Below are 17,598 nucleotides of genomic sequence, written 5' to 3' on the forward strand. Positions count from 1 at the left end.
GCTTCAGTAAAGTTAGCTTCATTCATTAAGAGAAAAGGCGCCTTTTGGGTTTGTAGTCTTTGTAATTACGTATTTTCACAGTCTTATACCTCAACAGTTTTACATCAAACTGCGACTTTCTTGACTTTAAAATATATCTTTTAAATTGATAAACATCATATGTGTAATTCAGGGCACAATTCAAACGAGATCAAAATATTTGTTGTCTCTCGCCATTGACTACCATACAATATTTTTCCAAAATAAGGTCCCATGGTGGTCTACCGGAAGGGGAGGGACTTAGGCTCTCTATAGATCTAAATATAAAGCCATAATCAACACGATTAGTTAACCTTGAGATCTGTTATAGTAAAAACGTGTTAAAAGTTTTCGAGAAAGTTCCACATGTAATACTAGCTGTTTCATATCCAAAGCTGTCAGCCAATCACAGCAGGGGGCGTTTACACTGAAGTCTCTCAGCAGACCCGCCCCTTAAAACACAGCGTTCAAATCAGAGGGATAAAATCAGGATATAGGACAAATGATCTGCCGGCGATTTGATTTCGCCCTGCAGCTCAGGCTGGAAACCTGTACATTCTTCTATCCTGCTTCCGTTATAAATCTGCGGGGACCAATCACAAACTGGCTTATCCACCTGGCACACTATTGGTCGGTTTAACATGATGACTCTCACACGACCGTCAATCCAATTACTTTTAACCTCTCGACGATGCTCTATGGCTTCTTTAGTTTAGCAAACAAATTGGTGATAGCCAGACCAAATGCCTTTTTATTTCTAAATTATGACAATTTCTGATGTAAAAATCAAGAGCACCCCAGGAAACATTATAAAACAATAACACAATGCAGCTCATGACCCTTTTCATAACAAAAAGTTATGTTTTTGGCAAATGTAAATGCCCTTTCAAACCAAAAGTGAGATGAGTAAATGCCTGCTCACATTTAGTCTGGAACTACATTAACCATCATGTTTACACACCGCACACAACACCTCTGCACGTACTCCCAATTTCTCTCAACATGGGGACAAGAGAGGAGTCAATCAATAAATGTGAAAACAAAGTCACTTGCATTACTTATTTGAAAAAGTAACTCAGATGTCTTGTTGTAAATTTAAAAGCATTACTTTACTAGTTAATTGGAAAAGTAATCTGATTATGTAACTTGCGTTACTTGTAATGCGTCACCCCCAACACTAATTAAGATGATTTTAGTTTAAAAAATATTTTTGGTGTAAAGTTTTATCCAATTTTACAATTCCATTGCCATGACAATGTACCTCATAAAACCCTTAAACAACCATAAAAATTACGAGAACAACTATATGTCTCGAATAATACACATTTTATGAGAACATTTAATGTAAGTGCTTAAAATTATTATAACTTCCAAAAATTATTAAATTATTCACTTCCATTCTAAGTGACCTCAGTTTTTACTTTAAAAATGAGTGATGAGTTCAACTTTTTATGCCACAACATAATGCCACAAATGCTGCTGATTGAGCTTAACTTGTTTTGAACCCAGAATAATCCTTCAATTAAAAACACCCAGCAATTGACCTCAGACGCCATGTAATGCCCCCACACAAAGCATCATTAGCATCATTAGCCTCAACATATCAATAAAGTAATATTCATTTGAACATGAGTTTGGGCTTATTACAGGGACTAATTTATGAGCTCACAATCTTCTCTTTGATTTCCTTTTTGACAGTAAGGTATAGTGTTCCCTAGGGCATCCATTGCTCAATGTGCATTTACCTCAGCATTAATTATGTATGTGTCTCCATTTGACCCAGCATGCACTGGGACCACATACTGGGAAGTGTTGGATATAACTGCCTACGCAGGATTAAAATGAGATGCCCATTGGTATTTGAGATCTTCATGAATGTGTATGGAAACATTTATCGATTCAAAAGTAGCCCTCAAACTTTTGGTGGTCATAATTATTACCTGTACAAACAAGAACAAATTAGAGGTGTTTGGATAATTTACTATTCAAATCATGTGTGATAACCCCTTCTCAACCTAATTTTGTTCAAGATAATTATGTAAAGATTGTATGACCTCATATTATTAACAAAGACATGTATTACTTATCAAAATTAAATTGTCATATTGAAGGACTATTAAACTGCAAAACTATAAAAAGGCTATTAAAATTAAAGTGTAACCAGTTACAGCTCATGAATTACACCCTTGCCTTATACGTAATTATACATACATTTGTATATAAAATCTTGATTATTTTTTGTATTATCATCATAACATTAACTGTGCCCCACTGGCCCATAAACACGGTTTAAACATCAGACAATTAATTTTGTAAGTGTTTTAATTGAAATTTAATTTAATACAATCTTATGAATTTTGAGCTCTCTGGAATTCTATAACGTTCTGGTGGTTGTTGAAAGCACACAACGAAGATGAGTGTGAAACACAGACTTTACTTGTTAAATTCAAGCAGAACAGAAACAACCACATCAACGAGAACCGACAAGGGTCTGAACAGAACAGGGAGAATAAATACACAAGATGAAATGAGAGAACTAACTAGACACAGGTCTCTAGATGAAGATGAACTAATCAGGGACTAACGAGAACAGGTGCAGACCAGACAGAATGTTAAAGTGACAGCTGTATTCTGATTGGTCAGTCGAGGAATTCTGAGAACTTTGGTGCATTAAAATCTGCATTAATAGATTATATAAATATAAAAATATGCCACACCTTTATTTGTTATATAATTTTATTTAATTAATATATTACAATATCTGTTTACCAAAACAATGTTTTGATGTGTTTAACTTTTACCTTTTTATTTTAGTCCTGAATTTTGTTTTACATAATTGTTATACTGTTTATATTTAGCTGAATAGCCTATTAGCCTATATTTAAGACAAATTGATGGGCACTATTAGGTGTGTTAAATTAACCGACCATGATTTTTAAATTAATTGGCTTGTACACCCTGTTATCTAGGTATTTGGTATTGATTATTTTAATATAGCTAGTAATGTAATGATTACAACCACAAAATCAACAAGGTGATACATGCTAATCTCTAATTAAAGCAGTTTTTGCATCCATATTCCGTGCATTGGCTCCTCTCATCTCCCAGTGCCAACGTCATTTGAACAGACCAATGAAACGTCTCCTTTCGTAGGCTGAAAACAAGTTCCATAAGAGGCTCGAAGAACATTGGACCCTGGTAAATCCGGTTCGTCAGCTGAAGCAGCAGACAACTTTTAGCAGGGCTGTGTTTATTTACAAGAGCTGTAGGTTTTCCAGAGTAAAGTTGCTCTCCAGAATTCAGCACTGGAGCTGTCCAGCTTCCGCGCCTTCAGCTCGCGCTTCACAAACAACGCGGTTTCCTCGGCTGCGGGATATTTGTTTGACTGGGTCACACACACACACACACACACACACACAACAGTAGGCTGTGGTACAGTGACCGTCGCGATTACACACGCATAGCCTTCACTGACGAAAGCAACGCTTGAAATGACTGCTGGCAGCGCGTGAGGAGAGGAGCAGAAGAAATCCAGTCCCAAGTACCGGAGCACCATCCAATTTCCTCCAGGTTAGTCTTAGTTCCTTTCTAACTATAGGTAGGCTACTAAGTAGATCTAGACTCATATGATTTTCACAGTCCCACATTTAACGCCAAATAGTAAATCTTGCAGAACGTGCATTGTATGCAACAGAATATTACCATGCATTCAAACTGTTGGTAATGAACGCACGCAACTTATTGTGCATAGATGTAGCTAAATATCACGAGACGGATCATTCATGCATCAGTTTTGTGTGGGTGTAGAAAAATACCCAGTGTATACCACTCGATCTAGGTCAGTGCTGTTAGACGGGTGTGGATGAGAGAGCCATGCATTCTATTTTATGATTTTCCACTGTGAAATGTAAGATGAGGCTGTTTATATCGCCAGACTTTACGCAATAACTTTTGATGCACTGACACGTTACATATTTGCTGTACTGTGATGAATGCAGTGACATTTTCCTAAGATTTCACTACACATGATAAGTTGTGCGTGATGAAGTGTGTATGCTCCTTTGAGCGGCACTGCAGAGGTAAGTTTTGCTGGATCATTTGCAGTCTCTTTGTAAGACCTTGTGCATCACCTCTGACGTCACAGTCCGGAGTGATCAGGGTGTTATGTAGTCATTGAGGCGATGGACTGAGGAGCTCAGATTTAGGGAAGAATCGGAAGATCATGTAGATCTTACAGAATTTCAAGGTCAAACATTCATTCATTCATTCATTCATTCATTCATTCATTCTTAATGCTGTTTATTTGTTTTAGATAACAATATTTTTAACCATTAGTATTAATAATTAGTATAAGTAATATTAGTATTACATATTACATTTCATTTTTTCAAGAATGTAAAGTTTTTTTTCCCCAATTACAAAACAACAAAATTAATGGTTATTATCATCAATAACAATAGATTATCATTTGAACATAAAGTTGATTTCTTATGGAAATAAAATAAATAACAATAATAATGATGATGATTTTTATTTATTTTTGTTCATATAAGAAATTATATTATTGAAAATAATATTAATGTTATTATCAACAACAGAGAACATAAAAAAATAAGTTGATCTAAACCAAATGAAAGGGTTAATAGGAGTGTACTGACTCTTGTGTACATTTTTAATAATAATTTTATATATAAGTTAATATAAGTTATATAATATAAGTTATATAAGTTAATACATATTGTAAGCAATATTATTTCAGAATTAAGGAGCAATTTTATGGTACTTGCATAATAATAATAATAATAAAAATAATAATAATAACAATAATAATTGGTATTATTATTACTCCTACTTCAATAAATATAACAACAACAACACCACAACCGTAATGATTATTATCATCAAAATAATAATCGATTATTATATGAACATAAAGTTGATTTAAACAGAACTTGATGATGATGAAAATAATAATAATACAAAAATATGATTTATATATATATATATATATATACAATTTTTTTTTAATTTAAAGTATATATATATAATTTTTATTATATTATTATTATTATTTGTTTATATAAGAAACTATATTATTGATAATAACATAATGTTATTATTATTAACAACAGAGAATATAAAAAAATAAAGTTGATCTAAACCAAATGAAAGGGTTAATTGGAGTGTTTAAACTCCAATTTGAAGAAGTTTGAAGAATTTGAACTCATGTATACATTTTACCTTGTTAACATTTTCCAAATTAGACTCTTGATAACCCCTGAACACAAGTGCGTGTTTGTGACTAAATGTTAGCTAACATTTGATATATTCCATTATTTCTGGCCTTTCTAGTTATGCGTTTACTATTAGTAATGGTTCAGCTTTAGCAGTGGTTCAGCTGATCTGACACAAACACCCTCTATTAGCTCTTCAGGACTGTCCTCCACCTTTTGGTTCTCGGTTCTCTCCTTTCTGCCCTTCTACCCACAATGCACCACGAGTGTCAGCTTTGGAACCCTGCAGACACTCTAGGTTGCCTCGTCTCTCTCACAGCGCTCATTGTCAACTCCTCTCAGAAGATTGCCTGGCACAGACTCTGTGCCTGACAGCAACTGAATGCCAACGTGGGGGCTCCTCTCTCTAGAGGCATTTACATTCAAATTCCTCCACATTGCGCCGCCTCCGTGCCCATAGGCCAGCGTGCGAGTGGAATTTCAACTCCCAGCACTCTTAGTTTGGCCAGCGTACTTTGCTTTTGGGCTACTGAGTGTCCAAGGTCAGGCATTATGAGCGTATATGCGCTCATACATTTTCACAAGCCCACATTGCATAGAAAGACGTGATTAAGTGTTTTATCACTTTATTACTCATTAGCCTTTACAGAGAGCGTTGGCGATTTTATTTTTGAATTTTGATTTTTTTATTATTTTTTTTCGGTGGGTGTTTGTGATTCCAATCACTGGCAGAAGGTGGCCTTAGTGAACTCGTTAGTGTGATTAGTTCCAGGCCTTTGGGGATGGGATATTCACATCAATGGGAAGCATTCCCATGAAAAAAAAAAAAAGAAAGCTTTGTCGCCATCCTATTCACAGAACGGTTCCTCACAGGAGTAACACATGAAAGGCAGGGATTATTGGGATTCAAGTCAGCAACAACTTGACAGTGCGAAGCCGATTTGTGAAACATGGTATTACAATAATATTAGAGGGGAAAACAAAGGCTGATGAACATTCAGACAATCTTTCTGAACCGAACTGTTCACAAATTGGCACCTGTACTTCGCTCACTACCATTTTGAAAAAATATTTAGTTTGCAAGCTACTAATAAAAGGCTAACTGTATTGAAGCTATTATTAGGGGTTCAAGCTTGTAGCCCTGAAACCCTATTGTAATTGGTAAAATTTCCAAGGATCAGGATTCTCCCATAAAACTGATCGGGCAGACTAAACCATAAGTCGTAGAGACTTAAAACTGGTAGTACTCACACCGCTTACAACGTCACCAAGGCTCGCCCGATCGGCCTGACGGGGGCGCTACAATGGTGGAAAGTGCGAAATCGCTCATAACTCCTAAACAGTTAGACGTAGACTCAAGTGTCGTATATCGTCGGAATCCTAGGCTCAAGACGGACGTGCATCTGGTATTTTGGATTTTTTTGAAAAACCTACTTTTGCAAACTAGTCCTAGGTTTTTGGCCTGATCGGAACCTGCAGTGCAGCAAGATTCTCTGGAGTCTGATTGTCGATAATTATAAAAAAAAAAGCTGAAGTTTCGATTCACGGTCTCTAAGGGCCGACAAAACATTTAAAGGAGGAGGAGCCACTTTTACTAAAATGGCTATAACTTGTGAACGGGAACATACTGTATGTAAGAGCTCATTCTGTGGTCACTTGAAAAAGTATGTGGCGACTGGCCACTTGGTGGTGCTATAACATGTAAAAAACATAAACATTGCCACAACTACGCAACCCTAAGTCTGATTGACTTGAAAATTGGCAGGTATCTTCATCCAAGGTGCCAAGACTGCCTTTGAAGACATCTAAAAAAAAAAACAGCTATCAGACAAGGTTAACAGAGGCCGATCGGAATGAAACTTGCTGGGCCTGTTTGAATCATGGCCCTAGAGGCCTGTGAGAAATTCAAAACAAAACGGCCACCGGGGGGCATCTTCGTGTTTTTCACATATGTAAAGAATTGTATACCACGCGGTTTTTGGCACACGCCCACGTCATTCATACCGCAAGGGAGGACTCCTCATTCTGAGCAAATTTGCCTCTAGGACCGCTGTCAATCGAATCGTTATTTAAATATTGGAGATCATTTCAAAAAACAACTTTTGCGAACCAGTCCTAGGTTTTTGGCTCAACCTCGATAAAACCATTGAGGTACAATTCTTGGGACTCTCTAGGTCAATAATTAGCAAAATAATGTTTTACTTTGGCCCTTTAGATAGCTATAACTGTGTCATTTAGAAAACAGGTGTGGCCAAGTCCACCCAAAAACCTATCATTCCTAAACGAAAACTCAGAACTTTGCATCATTAGGTGACCACATGCGGCACATGATCCTAAAGAAGCATGCACATTTTTAAGGAGATCGGCCCATAGGTGGCGCTATAACTGTTAAAAAGGTGTAAAATGCTTGATTATAATACCATTAAATGGCTGAAATTTGCCCTCTTCCTGCCTGATTTGTGTAGAACTTCACAAAATTGAGTGTGCACATGCAGCACATGATCCTAAAGAAGCATGGAAACTTTTATGGACATCGGGCCATAGGTGTCACTTTAACTGTTATAAAGGTGAAAAAGACTTTAAAAACCACGTATTTCCTTAGTAAACTGCTTGTATTAGCTGTAAATTATCTTTTCCATGATCTGAGTGATTTCATGCTATATAAAACATAATACCTTTTTACGTGTATGCTTAAAGGCCTTAAAGCTCCTTGAACCCGTGATAATCGCTGCTCTCAGCTATATTTCTTTCTTTTTTTATTAATTTTTTTTTTATTGATGCTATTTGGTATATTGGAAAAAGATGTACAATGCCATGCAAATGTCTGTGCAGGGAATCAGCTGATCATTTTTCGAGCTGCTTTATTTAAATTAACTGATTCAATAAAATGAATCAAGTTTAATACATGAGAGAGAAAAAAAATTTATTTAATTGAACACTTAGAAGAAGCAAGCATTGCCTCTATGTGAATTAAATGTACTAACATAACCCCTTTTCTGCTGAACATCTGTGGAGACAGATGCCTCAAACAGAATAATAATTAGACGCCAAGGTGTCCCCGGTGCCCTCATATAAATTGGCTATAAACTCCAATTCACAATCTCACTTTATGAGATATGATTTCACACAATACATGTATGTCAACATGATACTGAAAGCAAGAGCTGATAGTAACCAGTCCTTCTCAAGATGAATGTGATTTAATTAATCTATCTATCTATCTATCTATCTATCTATCTATCTATCTATCTATCTATCTATCTATCTATCTATCTATCTATCTATCTATCTATCTATAGTTTTTGTCATTGTGTCAGCCACACTGGTCAACTGTTTTTCCACCATGGAAATATTTGTTATACTGTATACAAATTTCATGTTTGTTCAACATTTTTGTTGACACTGTCTGCTTTCTATACTTTGCAAGACTTTTTATATACAGTAGGCAAACATTTACTGGGGAAATTAGTAACCTAGACGTTCCTTCTTAGTCAGTCACGTTCTAGGTTAATTGTCAGTGTCCGACAATTTGGGATCCCTATGGCAGAAGCCACAGCTACTGACTCCTTCCAGCATTCTTTTAGACAATTTAGACAATTGTACTTACTCTTTTGCACAACATGTAATTTGTTAAAATCAACAAGAAATTTGTATCTGATGTGAACAGGAAACTGTTCATTGTGATTGAGAAAAACTGTAATAGGCTATATAAAAATACTCAACCAATTAAGTCAGTCCTGAAGTGTCACAAATTGCAGATTAAGGTCAGGACCATAATGTGTGCTGCAATCTGTGTCAAATGTTGTGTAAAGAGAAACCGATATAGCAGAGCCGTGTACATATGGCTTTGCCTTTATGAATTTTCATATATGTCTCCCTACTGCCACCAACTTCATTTCTTTTTCAGTAGAGTCATCTAAATTTTTCAGGGAAGTCTAGCTGGCTGTTAGTGAGCTGTGTTGGAGAGACAGCTGCCTTTGAGTTTATGGGAAAGTTATTGCTCTCTTTTTTCTCTCTATTTCTGTGAGATTGCTGACTTGGAGATTGACATCCATTAGCGCAAAGCTGCATCTCCAAATCTAAACATTCTCAGGGACCACCATTTTTTTCAATTTTAGCAACAAAAATATTCTGTCTGGTGTATGAATTTCAGGTCAATGAACATTGTTTTTGCTTGAGCAGGGATTTTATTAAAGAATAATTTATTCATTTATACTGTATAAGACCGTTTAAAACTTATTAATGTGGTATTTTAAACCATTAAGTGCTTTTTTTTACATTTCTGACCTGCATCAGCTATAGTAATGCATCATTTATTATTAGTAAAACATCTTAATGGCAGACACATTTAAAATCTTTAGTACTGGATATTGGGCAACAGTTAGGTCTATTTTGTAAAAATCAATTTGCCGAATCACATATGGAAGCCCATCTGTTACAGAAAAAGCACTTTCTCTGGTGTCAATAACCATAGAAATTGAAGGGAAAAACCTCCATATTCAAATGAAAGTTCAAACAATGTTTTTTTTCTTTTTTTTTAAATAATTGATTCTCTAATTATTACATTTCATCCTCCTCATTCCTGAATAAGTGATTACAGCTCTGGTGTCAACTCACCACAAAATGGAACATTAGCAAATCTTTCATAAGTGTGGCTCAAAATACAAATGATGTATTTTCCTTTTCATTTCCAGAGGCAAAATCCAGGCAGAGATTAAAGAATCTGATTGTTTACTGTCACAATCTGCTGGTCAGCAAACAAGACGATGGAGAGTTCAATATATATTCTTTAATAAACTGAGACTCGGGAGAATACAGGAACAGGAATGATAACCACTGACCAAACATGCAACGTTAACGCAAGAAAAAATACTGAGATCAGCTGAACAGAAACAGGTGCGTTAAACTAATTAACAACCATGGAAACTAATAAGCAAAGTGAACAATGAACACAGGCAAACCAGAACAGGAAACAGTGAAAAGTTACCCAAAACAGAACAAACGTTACATTTACTGGCCATTTAAATCTGATTTTGAGTGAAACAGTATATTTAATGAGTTAAAATGTAGGGTCAGACTTAATATTATCCATTGGGAATTGGATCTTTCCAAAAAGTAAACATGTCTCAAATGTGGAGCAAATTATTACCTTTCTGAAGATTCTGAAGAATTGTTTTTTCTTTTAAATAACATGCACTTATGAAACATGCATAATAATACCAGTAACTTATTAAAGAGGTATATATTAACATTATTTTGATTGTAATACAAAGGTATATTAGCTTGGTATAGCTTTATTTGGATTTCTTGTCTGTTGAGTGTGACATTTACGTTTATGCTCACGATAATTTATTTGACCTAGTATAGCACTTTTAATAGACAATGCTAAATTAAAGTTATTAACATTAGATTTATAAAGAGAGAGAGAAAAATAAAAACATGTAAAATCCATTTTAAAATAATTTCTATATAAAAAGAGAAATTAAAAAGACAAAAAAAACAAGAAGAAATAAAATTTAAATTGCCATTTGTAAATATTGTTAAAATCCTGTCTGGTCAATTATCTTCCTTCAGTAATTTCAGCAGTAATTGCTTCTCTTGCATCCGAAAGCACCAGTCGTCACTGAAATGAACGTTTTAATCTGTGCTGAGAGATCGGATGCAGTGGGATTTCTTGCCAGAAGTCATTTTCATAAGGGTTTCACAAAGGGATTGACTCAGACGTTATAACAGAGGCTCTGTAGCCTGAGAGATTCTCATCTTTTATTCTCCTAGAGGCGGCCAGCAGTGACCGCTTTCTTCCTCTGCCTCCTGTCTCTGAGGACTTTTCATCTGTCACTACAGTCATAGAGTAAGTCTAGCCTCAGACCATTTATGCACGCCTGATGCATATTGCCGGCTGAAATCATCAGGTCCATGAACTGGTTGTCTTGCTTCTATGCAACATCCGCCCTTCGGGCTGTGCAGGTCTGCTGTGAAACAACATTTTGTTGCATTTACACTTTCTCAGGCTGATACAATGAGTGCTTCTGAAAAGGATTTTCAGATGCATGCACCTAAGCGTCACTAAAAATAAGCTGACATTGGTTTTGTTACATATTAGGACAAGGCTTCATGCAGAGGTGTTGGGGAAAGTTACTTTTAAATGTAATGCATTACAATATTGCGTTACTCCCTAAAAAAAGTAATAATTGTGTTACTTTTCATGGAAAGTAATGAGACAACTCCTCCTTCACTATTTTTTCACTATTTTTTGTAACATCAAACATTGCAATTTTGGTAACGTTATTTGAATGCACAGACTTTCTAAAACGCCCACATATAAAGTTTTGTGAAGTCTGATTCTAAATGAACCGGTTCCAAACAAATCATTTACTGAAGATAGTTTGCAGTTTCATCAGCAGAAGTCGGCTTCAAGACTCACAAGGAGTTTGTAGGACGCCCCACTTATAGTTACAAAAATCACAGCAGTTATACCCTTCACCAAGGTCTAAGCTACGTCCTTGCTTCAGGTTGCAGTTTCTGATTGGCTAAGAAATAGATAAACATAGTAATTTTCCACACAGACACAGATAGACAGACGCATATCTCCATCGATTATGCAGCTGTCACTCGGACCCTGAAGTCAGGCACGTCGTGACCTTCCAGGTCTCAGAGCGCCAGCATGTCCAGAACAACAACTCAGTCAATCTCCAATAATGCCAGTGGTTCTTTAACCTGTAACCAAAAGGACTAACACACACACACTCACACATAGCTTTTCCAAGGCTGGATTTGGCCAGGCTCTAACTATAAACAGGAGAGTCCTCTCAAAACATCAAGATAATGCGTTCTTTCTCTCAAGGAGAGCTACATTTTAGTCTAACTGGAAAGTAAGGCTTTAACAAAGAAATGGTCCCTTAAACTATTGGCTTCACACTGAAGACCTTTCTCAAATACAAAACAAGTCCCTATTTCATTTCCGGAAGCCGGGATAAATGAGCAAGCACTGTTACTGCATTCAGATATCAAATACAGACATTAAAGGAACACTCCACCGTTTTTTGAAATAGGGCTTATTCACCTTCTTTCCTACATTTAGATAGGTGGGCAAATGCATTTTTGTCTCAGTGCATGCATTGTTTTAGTTTGACAGGGTCGGCGCTAGCTTACCTTAGCATAATGAATGGAATCCTTTGTTGCCAGCTAGCATGTCCTGAGTAAAAGTGATATAAAACAAAACAAAAAAAACACCTAATTACTTCTTGTGGCCTGCGTATTCACAACAAGTACAAATAGTGATGCAGATTAACACTAGGCGATTTCCTAGGCAGATATTGACTTATATATTAAGGACTATATTAGGGGGAAGCACAGGCGAAGCACTGCTACTTGGGCGTGATATCTCTGGGCCCAAGTAGCAGTGCTTCGCCTGTGCTTCCCCCTAATATAGTCCCAAGTCAATATCTGCATAGGAAATCGCCTAGTGTTAATTTGCATCACTATTTGTACTCGTTGTGAATACGCAGGCCACAAGAAGTAATTAGGTGTTTTTTTTATTTTTTTATATATCACTTTTACTCAGGACATGCTAGCTGGCAACAAAGGATTCCATTCATTATGCTAAGCTAAGCTAGCGCCGACCCTGTCAAACTAAAACAATGCATGCACTGAGACAAAAATGCATTTGCCCACCTATCTAAATGTAGAAAAGAAGGTGAATAAGCCCTATTAAGCCCTAAAAAACGGTGGAGTGTTCCTTTAAAGAATACAAGAAAAGAACATTTCAGTAATCACACTGGCAACTTCTATAACAAAGTAAAATCTCCAGAGAAGTCATTCAACTCATTTGATATTTAGAAGGAAAAATATTGATTAATACCTTGATTATAATCACTCATTACATATACATTGAAGCAGCAGTGGATCCAATCCACCCCCTTCAATACAAACATTTGACACACTCATTCATTAGCCTACATTTTCTTTATTGTAGCAGTGTATGAAATATTTATTCATCAAGATATTTAATCATCAATTCTACAAATGTTTTTTAAATAAGTTAGATGCCAACTAAATGACCGTGTTTGTTTTATTGGTGGTTTTTCATGTAAATAAATATGTTTAAATGCAGTTTAATTCTGTCACCCTAATTAGGAATCTTGATTGTAAAAACTGTCATTTACCCACTGTAAAATAATTGTTTGTTTGATAATATACAGTTTTAAAGTAGCTTCCTCAACATGGGTAGACAGAGTGCAATTTGTTATCGACTTAAGAGAAAAATAATGTTATTCTTAGACAGTAATATATGCTGCTTGTTGGCAGCTTTGAAACTGTGCCTAAAAGATACACATAAATTAATTCAGTGACAAACCATTAAACCACATCTCCCTCAGCCAGCTAATGTGGCATCTATCAACCGGAGTGCAAGAACACACTGAGCTTTAACAGGGTAAAATACATCATACTGCCATGGGTAATTTCTGGAAAAAACTCTCTGTCACTCCCAAGCCTTCGATGAGATGAGGCTCAGGAACAATTAAAGTTCATTCTCGGAACGGTGCCTATAGGGACAACAGCGATATTACAGTGTGGCTTTTTTAGGTGGGTATTGAGAGAGAAGAACGCGATGGGTCAAAGCTTGGGTTGATAGTTAAGAATAAATGAGAGAAGGAAATATCTATTGAAATTCACAAGCATGCTGTGCTTTGCGTTTAGAAGGCGAGAGAATGCCAACTGAAGCAGTTTCACACCATTACCCTGATTAAAGGCTGAATAGATGGAGCTAGCGTTCAAGATTATGTGATGTCTGCCTCGGACAAGCTAAATCAGCTCAATCGGCCCCATGCACAGGGATGAAACTGACCAAAGCAAAACACAAGATTTGGCTCGCTTGCAATTAAGGTTTGTGAATTTGATTTGAAATAGACACAGGAAGCTGAATTGGATTTTGGAAGAAAAGTCAGTAAAGACTTTTACATTGTATGCAAAAAAATTCAATTTCAAATAAATGCTGTTCTTTTGTACTTTCTATTCGTCAAAGAATTCTGAAAAAAAGTATCACGATTTCCACAAAAATATTAAGCAGCACAACTGTTTACAACATTTATAATAATGATAAATGTTTCTTGATCAGCATATTAAAGAATGATTACTGAAGGATCATGTGACACTGAAGACTGGAGTAATGATGCTGAAAATTCAGCTTTGATCACAGGAATAAATTATTTTAAAATATATTCAAATAGATTTTTTTATTTTTATTGTAATAATATCTCACAATATTACAATGTTTCCTGTAATTTTGCTCACAAACATGCATCCTTGGTGAGCATAAGAGACTTATTTTTTGACAGTGAATAATATAATTGTATTTATATATTATAATTATTATATTTAATGTGTGTATATATATATATATATATATATATATATATATATATATATATATATATATATGTATATATGTATATATATAGCCTATATATATATATATATATATTTATATAGCCTATATATATATGTGACCCTGGACCACAATAATAGTCACATGGGTACATTTTTTTTTAATTTTAAACTGAGATTTATACATCATCAGGTGTATGGATTGTTAGGATAGGACAATATTTGGCCGAGATACAACTATTTGAAAATATGGAATCTGAGGGTGCAAAAAAATCGAAACATTGAGAAAATCGCCTTTAAAGTTGTCCATTTATGTTCGCGATTGTGCTGCATTCACTCACAAACATTTATGGTAGGAAATTTACAAAATATCTTCATGGAACATGATCTTTACTGAATATCCTAATGATTTTTGCCATAAAATAAAAATATATAATTTTGCCCCATACAATGTATTGTTGGCTATTGCCACAAATATACCCGTGCGACCGGTTTTGTGATCCAGGGTCACATATATACAATGATTAATAATATCATCTAATCATGTAATCTGTTCTAATATAGGCCATATGTTCTTTATAACAACCTATTTATGGTTCATTCATTTTAAAAGGATTTTTCATTTTATTTTTTAAAAACTACCATTATAGTTATTATCATTTTTTAAAATTTCGTTCCATTTAAATTCTGCTTTCTTAAAATCAAATTAATATTCTGTATTCTTCAAGAATTCATTGTAATATTCTTCCTATCTGAATAACTACTTAAATTATAATATAAAGGCTTTCTCAGCTCCTGATTCTGAATCAGAAAACCTTGCGAATGAACAACTCTGCTTTGGTTTTGCTCCCTGTTCACACTGCAATCGTCACAGGTTGCCATTAGTGAAGATGATGATCTGTGATGGCAGCACTCCAATACAAAGAAAATCTTTCCAGTGTCAATTATATGAGAGATCTGTGTGAGGAAAGCGTTTGCAACACATTTGCCGTGGATCACAAAATCTGCTTGATCCAGCATGTGGGCGTAAATTGCCACAGCAATGGTTTAGAGACAAAGTCGATAGAACATTGTCTTGTTTTCAACCTTAATATTTATTATGCAACAGGGTGCTAACACCGACGCAGCAAGCATGAGGACTGTCTCTCTTTACTATATTAATATAATGAAGGATTTGAAGCTGAAAAGATCAGCATGGGTGATTGCATGGCCTGATATGCTATAATAAAGTTGTGTCACTATATTGCAGCCATGGGAGTGCTGATGTCCAAGAAGCAGCAGGTGGAGAAGGTGCAGAAGTGCAGTGTGGTGGTTTCAGCGTTTAAAGAGGGTCTGAAGGATCGGGCGGCCCCAGCAGATGCGGCCCAGACTGAAGAGGTCATAGCGGAGAACGGGGATGAATCTGCTGAAGGATCCCACCACGCTAACAAAGACCACACTGAGCAGAAAGACAAGGACAGTAAACCAGGGTCATTACCAAATCAGCAGGCCTCAGCTTCATCCAGAGAGGAACATAGGGCCAATCAGGAGGCTTGGGGGCGTCTCCGTGATGGGAAGGGGGTGGAGCCTGAGGATCTAAAGAAGGCACATCAGCTCACTCCTCCGACGTTTGTGCGGCCGAAGAGAGAGGTCAACGACGACCAACCGCTAGACGTCTCGCTTGGGCAAACCGAGCAGGTAAAATGGCTGAAAGGATCCATATTTGTAAATAATGATGATATAATAATTGAAAAAAAAAAATTCATTTTGTTTCTTTTTGGTGCTGCCCGCTTTTCTCAAGTTTCAAGTTTTTTTTTTTATATAGCACATTTAAAAACAGCAAACATGGCTGACCAAAGTGCTGAACAAAACACAAGATAAAGAGACAAGGGCAAACCACACATTCATGCCAGAAGCTCACAATGAGTTCAAGCTAAAGAAAAAAAGTAGGTTTTAAGAGAAGATTTAAAAACAGTTAAAGACTGTTCTGATGTAAACCAGAAGGCTGTTCCACAGCCTAGGGCCGGCAATGGCAAAGGCTCTATCTCCTCTATGCTTTAATCGTGATCTGGGGACAGATAAAAGTCTCTTATCACCAGACCTCAGATTTCGTGTGGGATTGTATGGACAGAGAAGCTCAGACAAATAGCTCGGTGCCAGATTATTTAAGGTTTTAAAACCAAAGAGAAGAATTTTAAACTCAATTCTAAAGTGCACAGGTAGCCAATGCAGCGATTTCAAAATTGGTTTTCTTTTGAGGAACTTTGAAGTGGCATTTTGTACTAATTGGAGACGAGCAATAGAGTATTTGGACATGCCATAGTAAAGAGAGTTGCAATAATCCAAACGAGCTGTAATGAGCGCATGGATCATAGCAATCACTAAGGTTTTCTCAGAGAGAGAGGATTTAATCTTAGAGAGAAGACGTAGCTTTTCTCTTTATCTGTCATTAGAAGTGTGTCTTTATCTGACATCCTTATAACAATACATTTGTTACAGTATTTATTCATCTTTGTTAATGTTAGGTGATAAAATATCGTTCGTTGTTAGTTCACGTGAGCTCCATTAAATAATATTAACAGATGCAACTTTTGATTTTAATAATGAATTAAGAAATGTTGAAATTAACATTGTTAATTGCCATGTTGGTGCTTCTTCTCCTCAGTTCAGTCCATTCATCTTCTATAGGGTTCAGGTCAGGGACTGGGATGGCCATTGCAGATGCCTGGTTTTGTGCTCAGCGACCCATTTTTGTTTTGATTTTGATGTTTGTTTTTGGATCACTGTCCTGTTGGAAGATCCAAACATGGCCCGTTATAAGATTTCTAGCAGAGGTTGTCAGGTTTCGATTTTTTATCTGTTGGTATTTGATCGAATCCATGATGCCATGTCTCTGAACAAGATGTCCAGGACCTCTGGCAGAAAATTAGGCCCACAGCATTAAAGATACAGCAGAGTATTTCATTTTACACATGGAATA

The 17,598-nt window shown here is 36.0% G+C and overlaps 1 protein-coding gene across 3 annotated transcripts in view; it reads left to right on the forward strand.

Moving 5' to 3' along the window:
* Positions 1 to 3,068: 3,068 nt before the first annotated feature.
* The window catches only part of phf24 (PHD finger protein 24), a 40,282-nt gene continuing 25,752 nt past the window's right edge, over positions 3,069 to 17,598 (forward strand). For 2 of the 3 annotated variants that reach the window (XM_084104834.1, XM_084104836.1), the window contains exons 1-2: positions 3,069 to 3,588; positions 15,889 to 16,316. In XM_084104834.1, the coding sequence (XP_083960960.1) occupies positions 15,891 to 16,316 (426 nt within the window). In that variant the 5' untranslated portion in view covers positions 3,069 to 3,588; positions 15,889 to 15,890. Of the gene's footprint in view, positions 3,589 to 11,027; positions 11,104 to 15,888; positions 16,317 to 17,598 lie in introns of all 3 variants that reach the window. The other variant, XM_084104835.1, reaches the window with a different exon arrangement.

Source organism: Abramis brama (assembly GCF_963993115.1).
Source record: "Abramis brama genome assembly, chromosome: 25".
In the NCBI taxonomy this organism is placed as follows: Eukaryota; Metazoa; Chordata; class Actinopteri; order Cypriniformes; family Leuciscidae; genus Abramis; species Abramis brama.